Raw genomic sequence first — 18701 nt, 5'->3', positions numbered from 1 at the left:
ACAGTGTGTATTGTGTCTTTTTATAAAACTTCATCTTGAGTTTGACACTCTGGTATTGAAGTTCCTTTGTTCTGATATAAGAATATCTTTCTGATCTGTGTTTTACCTCAAATCCTAATTTCTTACAGTGAGGAGTATCCCTTAAAGATTAGAACGCCAGATTACCAGGGCAGCTCAGATGTAGTCGTCTAAAAGCCTTGTTTAGCTTCTTAGTAGCTAAGAGACTGAACCTGCTCTGTGTGTTGTTCTGGTTCCTTTGCAACTGGTTTGCTGCTAAAACAATCACACCCACGTACTCCGCAGAGAGACGGAGTTATTCATTCTTCGTAACTTTCTAGGAGCCATAACACATGAATCATCTCAGAATACAATTAAGTTCAGTTCTGGGTACTGGACTACTTTGTACAAAAATATCAGCCTGTATTATCTGATGTAACCATCAGAGATCAAAGCTTATTAGCAGCAAGATTAAAGTTGCTGGCACGTAGCCAAAGTATTTAAAGTGATTGGGTTCATTAGTTGCCTTTAAATTCAGCTCTGCTCTCCAGTGGTCTCTGAAATGTGCTGCTTTTTTAGCTGTGATCATGATACTAGATTTTCTTGGGAGAAGTCTTACTCATTGTCTAGCTGGCCTCAGATCGGTATTATAACATACTCTCCTATGGCTGAATAAATACCAGCAGCTCTGGACCTCAGCTGATCCAGAGGAGTTTTTTAAAAGCTTAATGGTTTAGAACCATTGGTTTAGTCGCATCTATGCTGTGGCCACCAGTTATTCTCAACTGCGCTGGTAACCTGGGCTGAAGGAGTTGCTCCCTTTCTGGGAAAGCCATTCAACAGTATTGTGGTTGCCTCAAGCAATGTATGGCAGCCCTTATAGGATATCCTTTCCAGAAGAAGTGGCAACTCTAGATTTAACCTTTACCATTTTGGTAACGTAATGGTCAGTGGAAATGAAGATTCCTCTGACCAAAGAGCAGTAGCATTGTCCTTTCCATCTTGTACAAGGTGATGACAGCACTTACTTTATGTGCTGTTTTTTCCTTGATGTGGAGGGATAAAGTATATGACTTCTCCTCTTCAGCTTAAATCAAGCAGTAATGAAGTTAAGTAGGAGGCATAGGAATGCATATGTTTGAGTGCCTACTGATGGCAAAATTGTCATTTCTTAACTCTTGAACATCCAGATGTTATCTACAAAGGCACTAATGTAAGAAACTGGCAGACTTCCCTTGGGAGGGAATTGGAGACTATGTGTTCTATTTTAATCTTTCTGATGAGCACCTAGAAAAGTTCCTGTGTTATTGGAATTACTTACTTTGGTCATGGAAGTAACTTTACTGAAGTCTCAGTGTTGGAGTGAATGGGTTCAAATGGTTTATGACTCCAAATAACTCCTTCCATTTTGTGTGTGCTGCTTTTAGGTGGGTAATACTGAGGAACCTGATGAGATGCCATTGCCAGATTCTGAGAGTGTTTATGTTATTCCTGGAAGTATTTTGCTATGGAGGATAACTCCAAGACCTCCAAATTCAGCTCAGGTCAGCTATTGCTTTGCTTCCTGAAAATGTATGCTGTTCTGTCAGTTTGCCTGTTCAACACAAAGCAAATCCATTTGCTTTCGTTTTCATGGACAAGTCTGGATTTACCTATTTATTGTAACAAACTCTTCCACTGCTATTGTAACCAGGTGAGGTGGGGTTGGAGGAAAGGCATGACTCTTTCTAATTAGCTGAATTTCTCTACAAAATTGAATGTTCCATGTAGGTAGTGGTACAGGGAATTTCCCTGCCTCTTCTCCTCCCCATCTTCCCCCTACTGAAGCACTTACTGTGTGATAAATCCCTACTGAACGGCTTATTAGACGACAGACGCTTCCTAGGAGATGTGTGCTCTTACAGGGCTTGCAAAATGTGCATAGCCTGAGTTGGTCTGTAAAGGGCCATGGAGCTGGAGAGCCAGTGAGCAGAGTGCAAACTAGAAAGACCTAGAATTGAAACAAGAAGCAGTGCCTTCATCAGGTTCATCAAGGGGGAAGTGCCTCAGTAGAGATGGCAAGGAAAGTGCTAGTAGGACTGGAAAAAGAAGATAGAGAGAAACATTGCACTGAGTAATTGGATGCTGTCCTGATTAAACAGAAACACCAAGGATCACCTACACTGTGCCTGACGCTGCAGTTTTGCTTGCATCTTTGGTATTCCTATCCTGAGTGATTAAAAATAATAATTATAAAAGCACCTGGATATTTATTTTTAGAATACTGCTTTATTGTATATTAAACCCAGCAGCTAAAGACTTTTTTATAAAGTCACCCTTTACCCTTGTCTCTTTCAGATGTACAATTTTACTAGCTTTGCTATGGCTTTGAATGAGTTGGATAAAGAAATGGAGAGTGTCATTCCCAAAACTGACTGCCGACTACGACCAGATATCAGAGCCATGGAAAATGGCGAAATAGGTAACTTAATTATTGCAAAGGCATTTTATTTTCCCAAGTTGAGGGACTGGAAAAATGGAAATAAAAAAAAATCCATTCTCAAGTTGGCTGAATGTTAAAGTAGCAACCCATGAAAATATGTTCCTTCATATTACAAGATAGTAGCTTAAACTCAGCCTTGACAGGTTATGGTATGCTTCCAGTGAAAGTTCTGTTACGCACCTACTTAGGTTCTCCATATAACCAAGAATCTTAAAAACTTCAGGTTGATGTGCTTTTTACTTGCTTTTAGCCCCTTTGCTGTGCTCCATAGTCAAGCCCTGTAATTGGAAGCTTGTCTAAGGAGACAGGTTCTGACCATCAAAAATATTTGTGAACTTCTCATTTTTCTGTTTCCACCAGCCAAAGCAAAAGTAGTTTGATGTGCCAGTTCTGAGTATCACAGTCAAAACTAAGCCGAACTGCAGTGACAAAAGATGCTTAGTGCAGAATTATACTTCAGTAGTAGCTGAGTGTTTCTGTTGTCTTAGAATAGTGAATTAGAAAAGCATTGTGGGACTTTAAATGAGCAGAAGTTGTATGCTATTTAGAAACCCTGTAGACATTGTTACAGTAGGTTCCACAGAGTGAAAGTCTTCTGATACGTGCTTGGGGTGGAATGCTTTGATATAGCAGCTGACTTGAGTGGACAGTTGTGCCCTGCCTCTGGCCATTTTTGTGCTCCTCTGTTTCTTTTTGGCATTTTGCTTATAAAGCAGGGTGGCCTGGTTTGTAGACTAAAAGCATGGGGGCTCTTAGTTTCTCTGGTTTGCTGAGCGATCTCTGTAAGTCGTGAAACCTCTGATTCTGTTTTACCTATTTCAATGATTCTGACTGCTTCTGATAAATAGTCTGAGATTTAGATATAAAACATGAAGACACAGGCATAGTATCATGTCGTTGTGCTTGTGAAGGTGGCGGGTTTTTTTTTCCTTTGGAAGCTGATAACCACTTCCCTGAGGCTTAAAAAAAAAAGCAGATCAATGAATTCCCCCAACTAGCGTCTTCTGTATATAGGATTGTTTTTTGGCAAGTGGGATGGACGTACTAGGTTCATAGCATTCTCAGTGACTTGCATGTCTAAACTTAGAGTGAAGTATCTATGTCTTTAGCAACAGACTATATTCCTTAACTGTAATAGCAGCATAAAGACTGTCTAGCAGATACATTGGTACATATGTGGTATGTCAGTAGCTGGTAGATAACTGGGAACAGCTGATAGTCTGCCAAAAATGATTCTCCCAACTACTTCTTCCCAAGCTGTTCAGGATTCAAGTTTGAAAAGATGCTGCCCTTAATCTAACTTATATCTTGGTCTGACTTTTTTTCTTACAGAACATCTGAAGAATGAGATTGTCTATAACATGCAGAACAGTCACTTCTATTTGGCAGAAAGGACAATGTCCCATGCTATCTTAGTAGCTTAATAAAAAACAAAACAACAACAACAAAAAAAACCTGCAGAGATGTTGCAAAGAGGCAGTTCTTTATGATTTGGAAATGAATATTCCAAATCCCTATAGATCAGAAACTAGTCACTAGTAAGATCTTACCCCAAGACTTAAGTTGGTGGCCTGACTCTTGAATTGAATCCAGCATTATGTCATAACCAGTTTGTGTTGAAATAAATCCTAGATGTGTCACATCCCCTACCTCACATGTGCTGTGAAGAAAACATGTTTTCAGGGTCCTCAGGCCGTGGCTAAACAAATTTAGAACAAGATTTCCGTGGCTATCATTGTGCTGAAGCTGGACTGGCTTTTAGACTAAAATAGAAGAGCTTTTGTGTTACGTAGGAGGCTCTTTAAATGGACAATTTTTACTGCTTCCCTTGTTTATTTTCTGGGTCAGTTGAAGTAGATGTCCCTGTCCTATATTACACTTAAGGCCTTATTTTCTTGTTTGTTTGTTTGCTTGTTTGTTTGTTTGTTTTTTCTCTCTTTAAGACCTAGCTAGTGAAGAAAAGAAGAGGCTAGAAGAAAAACAGAGGACTGCTCGCAAAAATCGTTCCAAGTCAGAGGAAGATTGGAAAACGAGGTTAGTGTGTCTGCCTGTGATAAAGATTTTAAACATTCAGGTTAACTGTCAGTCCACCCAAATACGCACTGTCCTATCAGCATGAAAAGCTGAAAACATCAGCAGGTTTGGTAGTGCTGCTTTTGTATTTGCAGACGTGGTCAGCGCAAGGTGTAGTGCTTCTGAAGAGAAATATCAGGCTCAGTCTGTCGGTTCCTTCCCTCTTGCTGTTTGCACCCATGTTCGAACACGAGTTGTGTTGTCTCTGCTGAGCACCTCTCAGTTCCATCAAGAAAAAGATATTGCCACTGATAACTGCTTGCAAGGACTCTTGTTGCTGATGATTAATTTATAATTGACCTAAATTTGTATGCCTGGCCAAAGGAGGAGAGGAAATGGATAGGAAATGGAGAGGAAATTGATAGCTTGTTGCCCATGACTTCCCAGGTTGGTATGTGTGTATGCTAGTAATACTGTACTCCCACTGCACACACTTATTTTCAAAGTTGGTGAAATGGCTTTATTGCCAAGATAGCCAAGCAATTTCCCTCTTTCCATAAGAGGAGAAACTAACTACAAAAATAAGAAAAGCTAAGGGAAAAATCAGCTTACAAGAGTTTTACCAGGACTTTTATTTATTTTGTTGAAAAGATGAGGGAAGAAAGTTGGGGGTACTTACATACAACAGGCTAAATAGAATCTTTGTAAAATGTTACAAAATGAATCTAGTTTGGCCAGACACAGTTGTTCAAACACATAGCAATAAATTGGTAGCCTGTTCACATAAACTTTCTCTTCCGTATTAACTTGTTATTAGTACACCCAAACACTGTGGATTAAATGTGTTTATAATGTCTATTTGTAACTATAAATCACTTTTTTCTTTCTTTCAAATGAAGTCACCCATCAGCCCAGAGCCCCAGGTTTGGATGTGTCTGACTTTGTGTCTTTTCCTGTGCTTGCTCTCCTGAAGTGTTTGGGTTTGTTTGCCCTGAGACTGGTGCAAAATAACACTTTGATAATTTTGAGTAAAAATGTTAAGTACTGAACAGCCTTGCCCCTCCCTTTTCCTTTTCTGAATTCTGAGGCTTCTGTGCTTTGTTCCGAGCTCTTACCGAGCATTTTCAAAGCAAGGGATAGTCACACTGTGTTCTTCCATGTGTCAGAAGTACTTAAAAGTACAGCTCAAAGCACCTGTGTGCTGTATTAGAGGGAAATGGGGGAACTTCCAGAGGGTGATTTGGAGCAACGACTACAGGGGCTATAAATAGTGCAAACGCCACTCATAAGGTTCTTTGGTTATTATTAATAGTGCAGTTACTACATAAGTAGTCTGTTTGTGAACTCTAGACCTGCCTACCGCATACAGGTATCCTTTAAGAACTCTGTGTTTTCCAGTGTCTTTCTAAAGCTGTGGCAGAAACTTCCAAGTGTCTGATCTCCTTGACAGGAATGCTGAGTGTGATAGGAGTGCTTCAGTGTGACTGAAGGATGAAGTAGAGAATTAAAGAACGGTTACTTTCCACTTAAAGAAATGTGCTTGAAAAAAAATCCGTACTTTGAAGGGAAACTCTTCAACTGCGTTCTTCACCTGTTGTATGACATAATCTCTGTAAACTGTTAGATTTCCTGGCCACAGAAAAGCATGCACCTTACTCTCTCTAGTAGAGTTCCTCCCTCACAAGATGCAGTTCTCAAAAGTGCCTAGTAATTTTTGTTTATTTTTGAAGTCTAGGATTTTAGGCACTTTAGAAGTGGGATCTTGGTGTTTCTGAAGTGGTTTGTGTTGTGCATTTGATGAGTTACTGTAGAGACTGACCAGTGGTCTTAACTCTCGAGTGAGAGCCTAGTTCAGTTCTGAAACACAGCAGCAATCTGTCGTTTGTGATCAACACCAGTCGTCTTTCTGCCCCTTGCTTACTTGGGTGCTTATTCGATTGCTTTGGGTCTCCCCATGTCTCTCACTTCTTTTTTCTATTACCTTTCCTGTAGAAGTTGCAGCTTCGTTGGAGAAGAGGAATAGTCTCCTCGTGTTAGTGTGCTGAAGACATACTAATGCATTATGAGGGGTAAAACTGCTTTATCTGAGAGATGAGCCATCTGTGCTCATACCCTTACCTCTCAGCAAGATGGCTTGGCTCTTGCTCTAGAGTAAACTACTATTACTGTGAACTAGGAGGCGTACTAGAAGACATGCGCCGAGCAGTTGCCTACGACTGTGTGACACACTGTAATTTGCACCCTGTGTGGCAGTGTTGTGGTAGTAGCGTACCACCTACAACACAAGGGATGCTCTTCTGCTGGTTTCAACTCATTTAATCCGGCCAGGTGAACTGTTGAGGTTTTTGACCGTTCAGTTTATCATAGTGAAGATAGTACAAAGCATTACTTGAGATCTCAAATCTTTTGAACCAAACCAGACTTGCTAATTAGCAACCCCACTTCAGTGCAGTTATAATACTGGTAGTCTTTACAATTTTGCTTTTTAAAGATACCAGGTCATATTTGGTCCTAATATGCTGTAGTTCTGTTCTGAAACCTTATCCTGGAGGGGGAAGAGTTGAGTTAAAATAGGCAGTCTTGCATAAGGATGACTTACATGAGCGGGCTGACTGCAGTGAGGCATACAGAGCAAGAACTGGCTGCTGTGGCCAGTGGAGAGCTGAAAGGAAGCTGTGGAGCATGTTAACCACAGAAGCAACATACAGCAAACTGACTTGTCCCATGAGCAAAGCTTGGCAAAATCCAGCAGAAAGTCAAAAAGCAGCGGAGGGTCAGTGCTGTGCAAAATGCTCCCATTGCGAGGCAGAAGTATCGAGGCCCAAACAGAGTAAGCGCTATATATACTGCATGCATACTGAATGTGTACACATAGTGCGTCCAGGCCAGGGAGGAGAGGGAAGGAAGGAAAGACGGTGATAAACTTCAGTATTTCTACCAACAACCAGCTCAGCAGAAGTTTGCAAGTAACTTAATGCAGGTGGAAGCAGCCTTCTGGGCATTAAATAGCCCAACGGTGAGACAATGTAATACACCATAGTTAGGTTGTAATGAGGCAGAACCTTTCCTGTGGCCTGTGGGTGACATTGCACCTACGCTAAGCTAACTGATACCCTTGTTCTGGGTTAGTGCTGTGCAAAGCAAGGGTTTACAACACAAGGGGAAATCTAGATCCTGGGGAAATAATGTTCTTCTCTTTTCAGAACTGCGGTGTTTGTGGTGTTCTCGTGTCTTACAAAAAAACATTGCTTATGCATGCCATGATGATTGTTCACAACTGCTTTGAAGTAGAACTGTAGCCATCCTTTCTATGTGGTGGTCTTTGCTTCAAGTGACAATATAGTGGTGTCAGTAACTTCTCCTAGGAGACATTTAAGAGGTATGGAGGACGACAAAAATCTAACCACTGAAGAGGGCTACAAATTTAAAACCAAGAGAGTTAGTTTGACCAGTAACCAATGAAGACAGAGCAAAGCAGTTCTGAACTCCTATAAAATGTGTGGTAGTCAATTCACTAAATACTGTTTTTTGGTTTTGGTTTTTTTTTTCTTAACAGATGGTTCCATCAAGGCCCCAATCCCTACACTGGTACACAGGACTGGCTTTATTCTGGCAACTACTGGGACAGAAACTACTTTAACTTGCCTGATATTTATTAAAATGCAATAAGGAGCCTGTGGCTGATGAACATAAGTCTTAATCTGTTTTAATGTTTTCCCTTGTTTTACTTATCTCCTGAACAAATGACAAGTTATCAGAAACAGAATATTAAGCATCTCCGCAGTAAATCTGGTGGTACATGAACTGCAGTCCCTTAGGGAGCAGAGTATTTCTGGCTGATGGTGGGTCCTGTGTGGACAAAATTAGTAACTCGCCATGGTTTAGTGCTGCCCTGTTTGCTGAATACACCTATATTAGGTTGTGGTGTATGAGGAATAAAACACCTTCAGCTGTTCTGTGAATACTTTCTTTCATAGATAACACTGGCACAAGTAAAACTGGTTTTATTTATTGTGATATGGGAATGTTTGAAAGCACACACAGTAATTGGAATATTCTGTGCTTAAAGCAAAAAGGCGCGTCACTCCTGTAAAGATGTAATTTTTCATAAAGTGACTTTTCTTTTACTAAGTAACTAACTACCTGGAATCCTGAGCTGTGGTCAGAGAGATTCCAGAAGTGGTCCCATCTCTGGACCATTCATGCAGTTGTTTAAGCTGGTAACATTACTCAGAGGTATTTATTCAATGTTTTGTGCAGTGTGCTCTGAGTTTTGCTCTCCTGTTTTGTTACCAGCCTTACGGTTTTAAGGAATTAAGAGCCATTTAAATATCTACAAGTTTGATTTGAACTGCACACTAGTAACAGATTTTTAAAGAATCTGTTTAATGCACTAGTAGTTCTGGTGCCTCGCACTGCTGCAAGAAGGCGAGAATGAATCAGTCCAGGACCCAGGGGGACATAGTGGCAGGGGGTGGGGAGGGGATAGGACCTGTGTATGCACTGTACAGACTCCTTGGGAGGAAGTCTTGTGCATTTCAAAGGTAGTAAGGCACCTCAGTGAGGCCTCCGGTGCACAGCTGCTTTACCCCTTTTCATTGGGGTGCTTTCAATCTTGGAGTGTAAGTTTATATTGAACTGTGTACAGAGCTTCTAGAGGGCTAGCTGCTCTTTGTACAATATTTTAACTGCTGTCTGGAGGTTAGTGTTAATTGAATAATAATTTAATTGCTACTAAATAAAGGCTTCAAAACTTCTCGCATTGAGTGTAAACTGTTTGTTTGGTGGTGCTGGCCCTTTCTGAGCAGATCCAAAAGCAGCTGCAATGAAGTTGTACGGCTCTAGCCTGTCTCAAGGACTCCTTCCCCTGAACAGGAACTGTTTATAGGGGAGGTGATGCTGGGAATGGTGCTTTTTCTGAGTGCTCAGTGACACTGTGGCTTGAGCCTTGAGGGTGGATTCATGAAGCTACTAAGAAGGTAATGAGCTGCTTTGTATTTTTTGTCTGTACTGTGCTAGAATTACCTGAGTCCTAGTTGCAGAGATAAGGGAAGCATTTTCTTCACCAGTCTCCTCAATAGGAAGGCCCAGCTCTTAGAGGGTGGAAGGCAGAAATCCAATACATGCACTGGTATTTGCCTCCTCCCCTACCCTCAAGCCTCTGGCTGTCACTCCTTAAGTCTTGTTTAATATTTGGTCTGTAATGTTTGTGCACTTACTTTTTCCTGTGTAAACTTCAGACTGCTAAAACAGTCTAGCCGGGTTGGGTCAATGCTTCAACAGGTCACACAGCATTGAACATTCAGTGCTAGGGAAAAGAAAGCATTTAATCTCTCCGCTAGGTTCCCTCCCCCAAGAGAGAGGCTTCTGCACAACATGAGCGGTTTTTATTTTCATTTTGAGGGACTTATGTTCTCATGAGAACATGGGATTCTTTGCAGACCTATTCACAGCTCAAGGGCCTGGCATATGTAAGTGATCATAGTACAATTCGGAAACCTCGAAAGCAAAATGAAGAGCATTACTTTAACCTGTTCCTTGAAACACAGCCTCAGCTGTCCTCCTTGTTCCTGAAACTTGGGCTACAGAATAACCCAGCAGTACAGGCTACATCTGATTACACAGCCATTCACGGCCAGATTAGTTTCTATGGAATTTCAAAATCATTTGTTGGGCTATGTACACACTATAGTAGCATAGTCTTGTCATACTGCACTCCCAGGAAACTGAAAGTTAACCTTCAGTATGCTAGGAAGACACAGAAGGCATGAGATTCTGTTCTGATTGCTGGCATTTAATTTTGAGCACGTGCTTTAAGTTATTTGATTTATTAAGATGTAAATTCCACTCCTGATGAAGTCCAAACAGCCTCTCTTCTCAACCTGTTTAAGAAACAGCATGCATTCAGTAGATGATAGTATACATTAATAATTACATTTTGGAACATGTTACTTAAGTAAGTGAGCTCTTAATGGAGAGTATTTTGCCACACAAGTGTTTGTTATACTGCTCTTGCAGCCTGAACTTTTAAAAACTGTTGTGCAAGGAGGTTAAAGATACATTAGCAAAAGAGAGATTGAAACTTTTTGTTACTTCGACTGAAGCTAGAGCAAAGTAGTACTAATAAGTGCAAGGTGTAACCAGCAGGAGGAGGAGTGGGCTCTTCAAGTATAACAAATACTCTAGCCACTGGCCTTAAATCTCGTTTGACAGAAGCAGGGTCAAGCTAAGATTCAGGTAGCACAGAACTGCATACAATCCAACAGTAGTATCTCCATATGCAAGACCCAAACTTACCTTCTCATGAACCTGCTCTGTGGATTGGGCCAGATGTAACTGTAATCTGTCCTGCAATACCATAACTTCCTGCAAAGGCATGCATGGCCGTTTGCTTATCACCAGCTGGTGAGCCTTTCTTTGCAGACATTACATCATCCAGGGGGATGGCAACTGAGAGCAAAACTGGGGTTGGTGGCCTAGCAGTCTCCTGTGCAGCAGTAGGATTGGGATTTGGCATAGGTACTTGCTGATCAGCTGGCCTGGCAACCGGTACTGGGATTGTAGCAAATCTCCTAGCACCAGTGTCTTGCTGTGCAAGGACAGCCTGGCCAGGAATAGCTTTCCAGTCCTGTGTGTTCTGAACAGCAGAGCCCACTAAAATGAAAGGTGGAACATTTCCCCTCTTGCTTTCTTCTGGCATCACATATGTCGGAGAGAATAGTTGTGGTGGTTGACCTTGTAGTGGTATTGGTTGGAGGAACTGTTGTTGATCCTTCCCCCCAGAGAGATAGAGGGTTGCCTGGGGATAAGGAATGCCAGTTCCAGCAGGAGGAAGGGATGGTGGTGATTTTTGACCTTGGCTCAAGTCAGTTAGACAATAGAGGGTCCACACATTAGAATATGGTGGTGGCTGTCCTGCTTCGCTTGCTGCCATGGCTACAAAGATAAAAAAATGTAAGAGTGCTGGTGTCAGGAGCAGTGCATTGCAGTCATATTGCAAATCCTTATATCTAAAACACACCTATACTTGTTAGAGCAAACATGTTAGAGAAGAGAGCTGGAGCTGTACACACAGATTGGCTGAAGAACACCTGGAGCCTAGAAAAGTGAAACTCCTTAATGCTCAGGGGCATTTCTGGCCAAGTCTTCTGGAACTGCCCCATTTGATTGGCATTTCTGAAACTGATTTTTTTTTTCCAAACTCCTCCAAAATAATATTTTAAAAAAAAAAAAAAGCCAATGTCATTTCACAAATTTGCCTAATGCAGCTCTCTCCTATAAAATGCTTTGCTGGGACTCACACTTCTATGGGCTCAGAAAGATTCTGCAGTACTAAGGAGACTCATGGGGGAGGCTCTACCTGGAGGGTTTTTCCAGCTGGGCAAGGGATAAGCCAGACACATGTCACCAAAGAGAAGAAATTCAGGGTAAGTAAGTGCTTGTTTAGTGCAGATCTCACCATAAGAGATCAGCACAGATCTCTGCCAGTTTGCAGAAAAGGTCTGCCACTAGCTGATGACCAAGACTTAGCCACTCAACCCAGCTGCAGAAACCCACCAACCCTAACAAGACAGCACAGGCAGGCAACCACCACCATTTTTTTAAATGCAAAACCCCCTATGTTAGTGCTGGAATATGAAATATTTCAAGGGGAGGAGATGAAAAACCAGGGCTCCCATCAGTCACCTATCCTTGTCCCAGGACACATATGTTACATCTTAGATCTCTGATACCTGCTTCAGAGCATGTGGCTTGTTTTGATTAAGATCCTTTGGGTTCAAGGAGCACCTTCCAATCACTCTTATCTGCACAACCCATGGGAGTGCATGAGTCCTGCTCAGAACCAGCCACATCCCTTGGAACAGATTGCAGAGAGATCTAACACATGTGCAGTGGGGCCAGGTAGATGGTGTGGGTATAGATGTTTCTTACAAGTCATCTCCACCCTTTGTTGCACTGACATAGGTGCTTTTCCATTTAAAAACTGACACTGACAAAACTATAGGGCTCTATCAGGAAGTTGTCAGAAAGACCCAGACTTTCTTACCTGATATGGCATTACCTTGTTCAGCAGATGCCATTTGTGCTGTGGTTTCCATTTTCTCAGGGTCACACACTACGTCATCGGCAGATGGACCTAAGATTTTAGCACATGAGAACTGGCCTGCATTTAATAGCTGCTCAATCTTTAACAGATAAGCTACTTGGTCTAGAGAGAGAACGAGTATTTTCTGTGGAAACTGCTCTATGTAAGGTGGAACCTCTGCATCCATAACCAGCTGATCAGCATGACGCACTGATACAACCTCAGTGGTTAAGATAACCTCAGTTTTGTTGTGGGGAGGCATGGCCTGCAATGGATCTTTAGGAGGAGGTGCTGGTGGTGGTGAAGGAGGTGATGGTGATGGTTCTTCCTGCAAGGGGACTGAGGAAACTTGATTTACATCATTTGTTGAGACTTCAGCCTGGCTGTCTGAGGGACCTAGTTCTCCTGCCTCGGAAGGCTGCCTTTGCATTCCCAGTTGTGCCCTAACAGACTCTGAAGACCCCTCAGCTGCTGGGATAGCAGGATCATCTTCAGCAGCACCTTCTACTGGTGCAAATATGTTCTCTGAGCTCAGAGAGAGTTCAGGAAGAGTCTGCACACTTGTTGCCACATCCTTCACAGCATGAACAGAATCAGTGTTACCTAGCATCTGGGTAGCAAGCTGGGCAGGGTCAGCGGGGACGTATGCAAGTTCTGGTCCCTTGGGGGACGAAGCTTCATCAGGTCCGGTGGGGGTTTTGTTTTCTACAACGTCATTGTGAGTTGATGGGTATTGAGTCATTTTGGAGGTATATTCAGTATCAGGGCTTTCAAGGAGTTGGTCCTCCTCTGTGTCAGTACACTTTTCCTTTTGTTTGGGCTCCCCAGGAACTGAAGTGTCTTGTGCATCCAATTTCTGTGGCAGTCTCTCATTCCAGTCTTCTGTAAGGTAAAAGGCGACAATGGCAATATTTTAGCAAATGTTTCATTTTAAATAAAATTTCAAGAGCAATTCTGGTGTCAACGCTACAGCACTTTTATAAAGCTTTCCCAGGTTGCAGAAATGGCATTATTTACAATTTGCTTGCCTAGGGAGAGATTAAAAAAATTCAGAAAGCAGTGATAGCACGTCAAAAACTAGGAAGCCTGAACTGTATTTCTGATCATGAAGTGATTAATTATCAAGGAATGGAGAAGAGAGAGTATTCAAAATGATCAAATAAATAAGCAAAATAGTGTACCATCATACATACATGACTACTAAAATCCTCAGCCTTGGAAAAATAAAGAAGATGTCTGTTTTCTCCCAAGAATAAATATATAAAATATATAATATATATATAATAATATATATAATATATATAAAATAAATATCAAGCGCTGGCCAACAGGTAACAAAGCAGCACAGTGGAAGATGTAGCATAAAATGGAAGAGCAGGTAAATCTTTGATGATAAATGATTGCAGCTTAGCACTGAGCTGTTTTGTGAAGTCATGACTAGATGAGATCAGGGAATTTCACAGAATGGTAACAGCAGGAACTCAAAGGATTTTTCTGATTTCCATCCCAAGCCAACACAGACCAACTTACAATCCAGCATCAAAATCAGGCAGTGCCAAAGGGGGAAAATAAATAAACAAACAGATAAATGCTCCCTTGCAGCTACAGCAATTGTAGCTAGCAACCTGCTGGCTCATAGGCAGCCTCAAAACCACACAAGAAACATGGAGGGACACTCCAGAGGAAACCATGCTCAAGCATGGCATTCCGCTCTGCTCATTCCTGCTGTGCCTTGAGGCTTATGTGACCAGGGAAGGAGAAAGGCTAAGTGACCGACCTATATGGGAAAAGGGTGAGACAGACTGGCTTGTACTGGAGCTTGGTGCAGGGGTCAGTGTACCACCACATAAGCCAAACCACTAACAGGCACTTGGAGAGAGAGTAATTTCAGCCATGTGACAGTAACGCAACAATTGCCGACGCACCAAAATTCAGCCTCTGGTGATATTTTAAGTCCTGCTGCAATATCTACCAGATGTTTTTACAAGAAGAAAGCTACTTCAAGTGCTGAAAGCAGTGATCATTGGCTCCTTTAGAGGAGATCCTCGTATGGGAACCCTACAAGATTACAGCAGTACCTGGCTGTAGCTGGGGCTTCTCTTCATTGCAGTAATTACCTTAGCGTGCAACTCTTGGTCTATAGAACATGTCTCTCTCAAATGCTGGCTAGTTCCAAGTTTACTGGGAAGCCAGTTCAAGTGGCCTTTCTGAATAAGGGGTAGGTTTCAAGCTGCTGACAGTCATGACCACCAGATGACAGAGATCCAACTCAGTGGGGCAGACAGAAATGGGCTGTGCGTGCTTCTTGAGTGAGGACAGACATTGCACCCAGCACTGCTCCTGCACAATCTTCTTGTGCATTTACTGCATACCACCATAAATTCAAGCCTTTACAGCCAAGCTCAGGGAGCCACTGAAAGTGCCCAGCACATCCCAAAGGGAGCATCATGCAGAATTAGGTCTGTGTTCTTATAAAATAAGATCTACTCTTTGCAAATAGGTATTGTATGAATGTAAAGTCACTGTCTGCTGAGGGTGGCATGAATCCTTCTTCGAGGCATTAAAACTAGAATGTCCCAAAGTGTATATGCTTGCTCTCTATATTCAAGGGGAAGGTAAGCAGCCCAGGAGACTGTCTCTTCCCACATTAAATGGAAGGGCTTTCTGAAGACACCCGTCTCTTCTTATAGCACACAGCCCATGTGCTTCTTCCACAGGACTAGATAGAGCTGGGGTTCAGCCCATAGTAAGTAAATGCTATTTGCATCCATTCAAGTTGGAATTTTATCTCAAAATATCTTAAGAAAACAAACTGTCTTACCACTAATAAATTGAAATTCTCCAACCAGCTCTGTTAAATCCAGATTGGGATTCCCTGAAAGCAGAAGCACAAGTTAACCTGGAGCTGGACAGCACTTGGGCATAGCTCAGCCCTTCAAATAGAACAGTGGGAGGCACAAACCTTCTCTGAAGGCAACAAGCTCTTGGAAGTATAGCGCTGCAAAGCCAGTGATGTTGTTTGGGTTGGTCTGGAAGACAGCTCTGCTCACACCCTCCAGCAGGGTCTTGAGACCATAGGGAACCACAAACCTGGCCCTTGAAGAATGCATCTTCGTCCACTGAAGTCAGATTATGGTTTCTGAACTGTAAAAAAAAAAAAAAAAAAAAAAAAAAAAAACCCAAAAAACTAAGCTTAGCATCCAACCTGTCCCAGCGTGAAGTGTTTAAGTACAAGACTGTGACCATTAAGCCAACAGTAATCCTCTCCCAGGGCTTTCCATACATTCCTTTAACTTAAACGAGCATTAAACTTTACTAGCAGCCAAATCTTTTATTCCTCCCTTCTGCAATTTTAAGCAGCACAAGGCATGGTAAGAACCCTCAACCGACTAGGAAACCGTGACTTAAATTCAAATCTCCGCAAGAACTTAGAATTAACCCAAACAGCGCCCCGGTACTCGCTGGCTCTCAGCCTCCGCTCCTCGCCCTTGCCGCAGCCTCCCGCCGGGGAGCCGCCCCCGAGGGGCTCTTATAGCCGAGGGAAAGGGGCGCTGCCGCTTTGTGACGCCACAGTGCCCACGCGTCACAGAGGGCGCGGCGCGGCGGCCAATGGGAGCGGGCGCGGGCGGGGCCGGGGGCGCGCCGAAGTTGCGCGCGCCGTACGCGCGTCTCCCGCGGCCGCCCTCTGCCAGCGACCGGCGCGCAGGGTCTGGGGAAAGACAAACACTTCACCGCTGCAGGCCCGGGCGCCGCTTTCCGTATTCGCAGCGGACATGAGAATAGCAGGCATTTTTCCTGGCACCAGGAAAAATAAAATAAAAATAAAAAAAGCGCCCGAGGGGTGGATGCTCTGGGTAAATTTTTTGGCGGCAGGTCAGAGCTAAGAGCTGGGGGCTGTAACCTCTGCAGCCACTGCAGCTAAACCCAAGAGGAATCATATTCCTTAACGCGTCTCCATGCCTATTGCAAGGGCAGAATTTGAAACTTAGAGATAAAACTTAACAGCCTCGTTGATGGCTTTCTCCTTCCGTTATGTATTACCAGTGGATGCATACAAAACTATTTAACATTCCAGTAAAACGAGCAGAAAAAAGTAACTATAAAATGCCAGTTTCCAAGGCTGATGGGTTTCTGGTTAGTTTACTGCGACCTGGGTTTCTGAAGATTGTGAAGCCATGGGAGCATGCAATTACAGCAGATTCCTGTGGGAAAAGATCTGTTGCACAGAACACATCCACAGGAGAGAGTATTATTCATGAAAGCTGGAAAACTGCTAACTACCTTCCTGCTGTTGCATTCCTGCAGGTCTGTCTTTGTACCAAACCTGACAGGAATTCCTGTAGTGCTGAAGATCTAAGATGCAAGTCTTGTGACTATTAAAACATTCAGGTCATCTACAACTACTTCTTTTAAAAGATGAGTAACATTATCTTCCAAACAAGTTATTCAAAGTTAAATAGAAATATCACTGGACTGGCAAAGTTAGTTCACCAGAGAGTATGTAAATGGTAAACTCACCAAGACATGTTTCTTCTCAGAAAGAATCCCGCAAGATTAATTTCTTGTTAAGAAAACCTCTCAAAACAGCTCTTCAGTATTGGACAGTATCAGTACAGACTGCACTATAAAAAGAACAAAGTTAAATAAGAATGTGCTACGACTTACAAAATTAGGAAGAATAACTTCTGTAAAGAGGGATGAGATGTACTTTGAGAATATACATCAGGACCAGAAAACACATCACAGGATAGCAATCTCAAGTCTGGATTTCTTTCTGGAGAGCATACTGAAGCAACAGGACTTAATAAATGCATTAAACATACCTGTATGCAAAGACAGTCATGTGGCTGCCTTGAAGCCATCCGGGAATACAGACAGATAAGACGACACCTTGTGAACTTGCCTCTTTGGAAAGCTTTCAAAATTCTAGGTCTGCAAAGTTCTATGCACCAAAAGCTTCAAAAACTTAAACACGTCATAAAACACAAGAAAATCTATTAAGAGTCAACTGAAAATAAGCACAAACCTCCTGAAGAATTTAAAAAGAATTCAGCCCCTAACATAGAAGCCTGTCTATCCGAAACTTAAGTGCAGCATATAGTAAAGAGGAAAAAGATTGCCTAAATTTACTCACTGCCCAAGAACTTGAATGCCATTTTTGGAAGCCACCTAGAGGAAACCTATCGTAACACTATGTGAATTGTATCAGGTGGTCTACTAAAAATATACCACTGCTTTGTCCCCAAGCTGAAGAGTCTGTCAGCCTAACAGCAGTTTGCCTCTTATGCCCCATCTGCAGAAATGTAAAATCAGTGTTGTCTGGAATCTGTTGAAATCCCTTAACAGATTTTCAGGAACCAGCCATGCAATTCTGCCCCCAAAAGGATCAGTTTACTATTGTACATCTGCTTAGTATAATGAAATCAAATGGATTCAATGCAACAAACTCTTCATTAAAGAGAATTTGTAAGAACTAAATGAATCACACTGGTTAGCTCTAGCCAACTGGGTAAGAGAACGGGTTGAAGCATCACCTATTTCTAACTCCCAGAAACTTTTAATTGAATCCTAAGTAGGAGTTTCTTCAAAGTCTCCAAGTCCAAGAAAGCTCTCTGGCTTTTCCTACAAAGGCTGCAAAACAGTTTTTACTTAAGGTGCCCTTCTGCATATCTCTGTCTTCCCCCTAGTTCCTACCTTTGCTATAAGTAATGCCTGTGGGGAGAAGTATATATTCCAAAAGTACAACTATCAAGAGTGCAATTATCTTTTTTTCAATACAATAAACATATTACTCTTAAGGAAACACTAGTATGTGTTTGTTATTTAAATGCTTTAAACAACCAGTCTGGCAATCTCTCTTTCTCTCTTCAATATTCAACTCAAAGAAGCTTTTCTTTTAATCTCTTCATCTGGAAGCTTTTCTGGACATACAGCTAAGCAGAGCCTGCCAAATGACTGGAAAACACCAAGGTCATTTCAGTTCTGCAGAGCTACATAGATCACTTGATTAAATGGTACACTGGTACATGATCTTGAAAGTCAAGTCACAAGATAAACAGCATTTTGGAAAAAGCAACAACTGAAAAAAAATAGGCGTAATAAGCCAACTGAACATGAACTCAC

At 42.1% G+C, this 18701-nt stretch overlaps 2 protein-coding genes across 5 annotated transcripts in view; one reads left to right on the top strand and one right to left on the bottom strand.

Annotated features, from left to right (window-relative positions):
* Positions 1-9254, top strand: part of OSBPL1A (oxysterol binding protein like 1A) — a 76995-nt gene extending 67741 nt beyond the window's left edge. For all 4 annotated transcript variants that reach the window (XM_062570228.1, XM_062570227.1, XM_062570229.1 and 1 more), the window contains 4 exons: positions 1425-1541; positions 2335-2458; positions 4423-4513; positions 8049-9254. In XM_062570228.1, the coding sequence (XP_062426212.1) occupies positions 1425-1541; positions 2335-2458; positions 4423-4513; positions 8049-8151 (435 nt within the window). In that variant the 3' untranslated portion in view covers positions 8152-9254. The remainder of the gene's footprint in view (positions 1-1424; positions 1542-2334; positions 2459-4422; positions 4514-8048) is intronic.
* Positions 9255-10170: 916 nt separating this feature from the next.
* Positions 10171-15703, bottom strand: CABYR (calcium binding tyrosine phosphorylation regulated). Its single transcript, XM_062568139.1, has 5 exons — positions 15541-15703; positions 15400-15453; positions 13182-13460; positions 10790-11428; positions 10171-10374 (listed from the first exon to the last, which is right to left on the bottom strand). Exons 1-4 carry the CDS (start codon positions 15686-15688, stop codon positions 10794-10796), a joined length of 1116 nt encoding a protein of 371 aa, XP_062424123.1. The 5' UTR covers positions 15689-15703; the 3' UTR covers positions 10171-10374; positions 10790-10793.
* Between the last annotated feature and the right edge of the window lie 2998 nt (positions 15704-18701).

The sequence above is a fragment of the Rhea pennata genome, chromosome 2 (assembly GCF_028389875.1).
Source record: "Rhea pennata isolate bPtePen1 chromosome 2, bPtePen1.pri, whole genome shotgun sequence".
NCBI classification, from domain to species: domain Eukaryota; kingdom Metazoa; phylum Chordata; class Aves; order Rheiformes; family Rheidae; genus Rhea; species Rhea pennata.
This window is presented reverse-complemented; position numbering and strand designations above follow the sequence as displayed.

Coding starts and splice junctions, on each gene's coding strand:
- CABYR (XM_062568139.1), bottom strand. CDS start 15,688: ATGCATTCTTCAAGGGCCAGGTTTGTGGTTCCCTATGGTCTCAAGACC. Junction 13,461..15,399: donor AGAATTTCAATTTATTAGTG/GTAAGACAGTTT, acceptor TTTACCTTACAG/AAGACTGGAATGAGAGACTG. Junction 11,429..13,181: donor GCTTGCTACCCAGATGCTAG/GTAACACTGATT, acceptor TTATCTTTGTAG/CCATGGCAGCAAGCGAAGCA.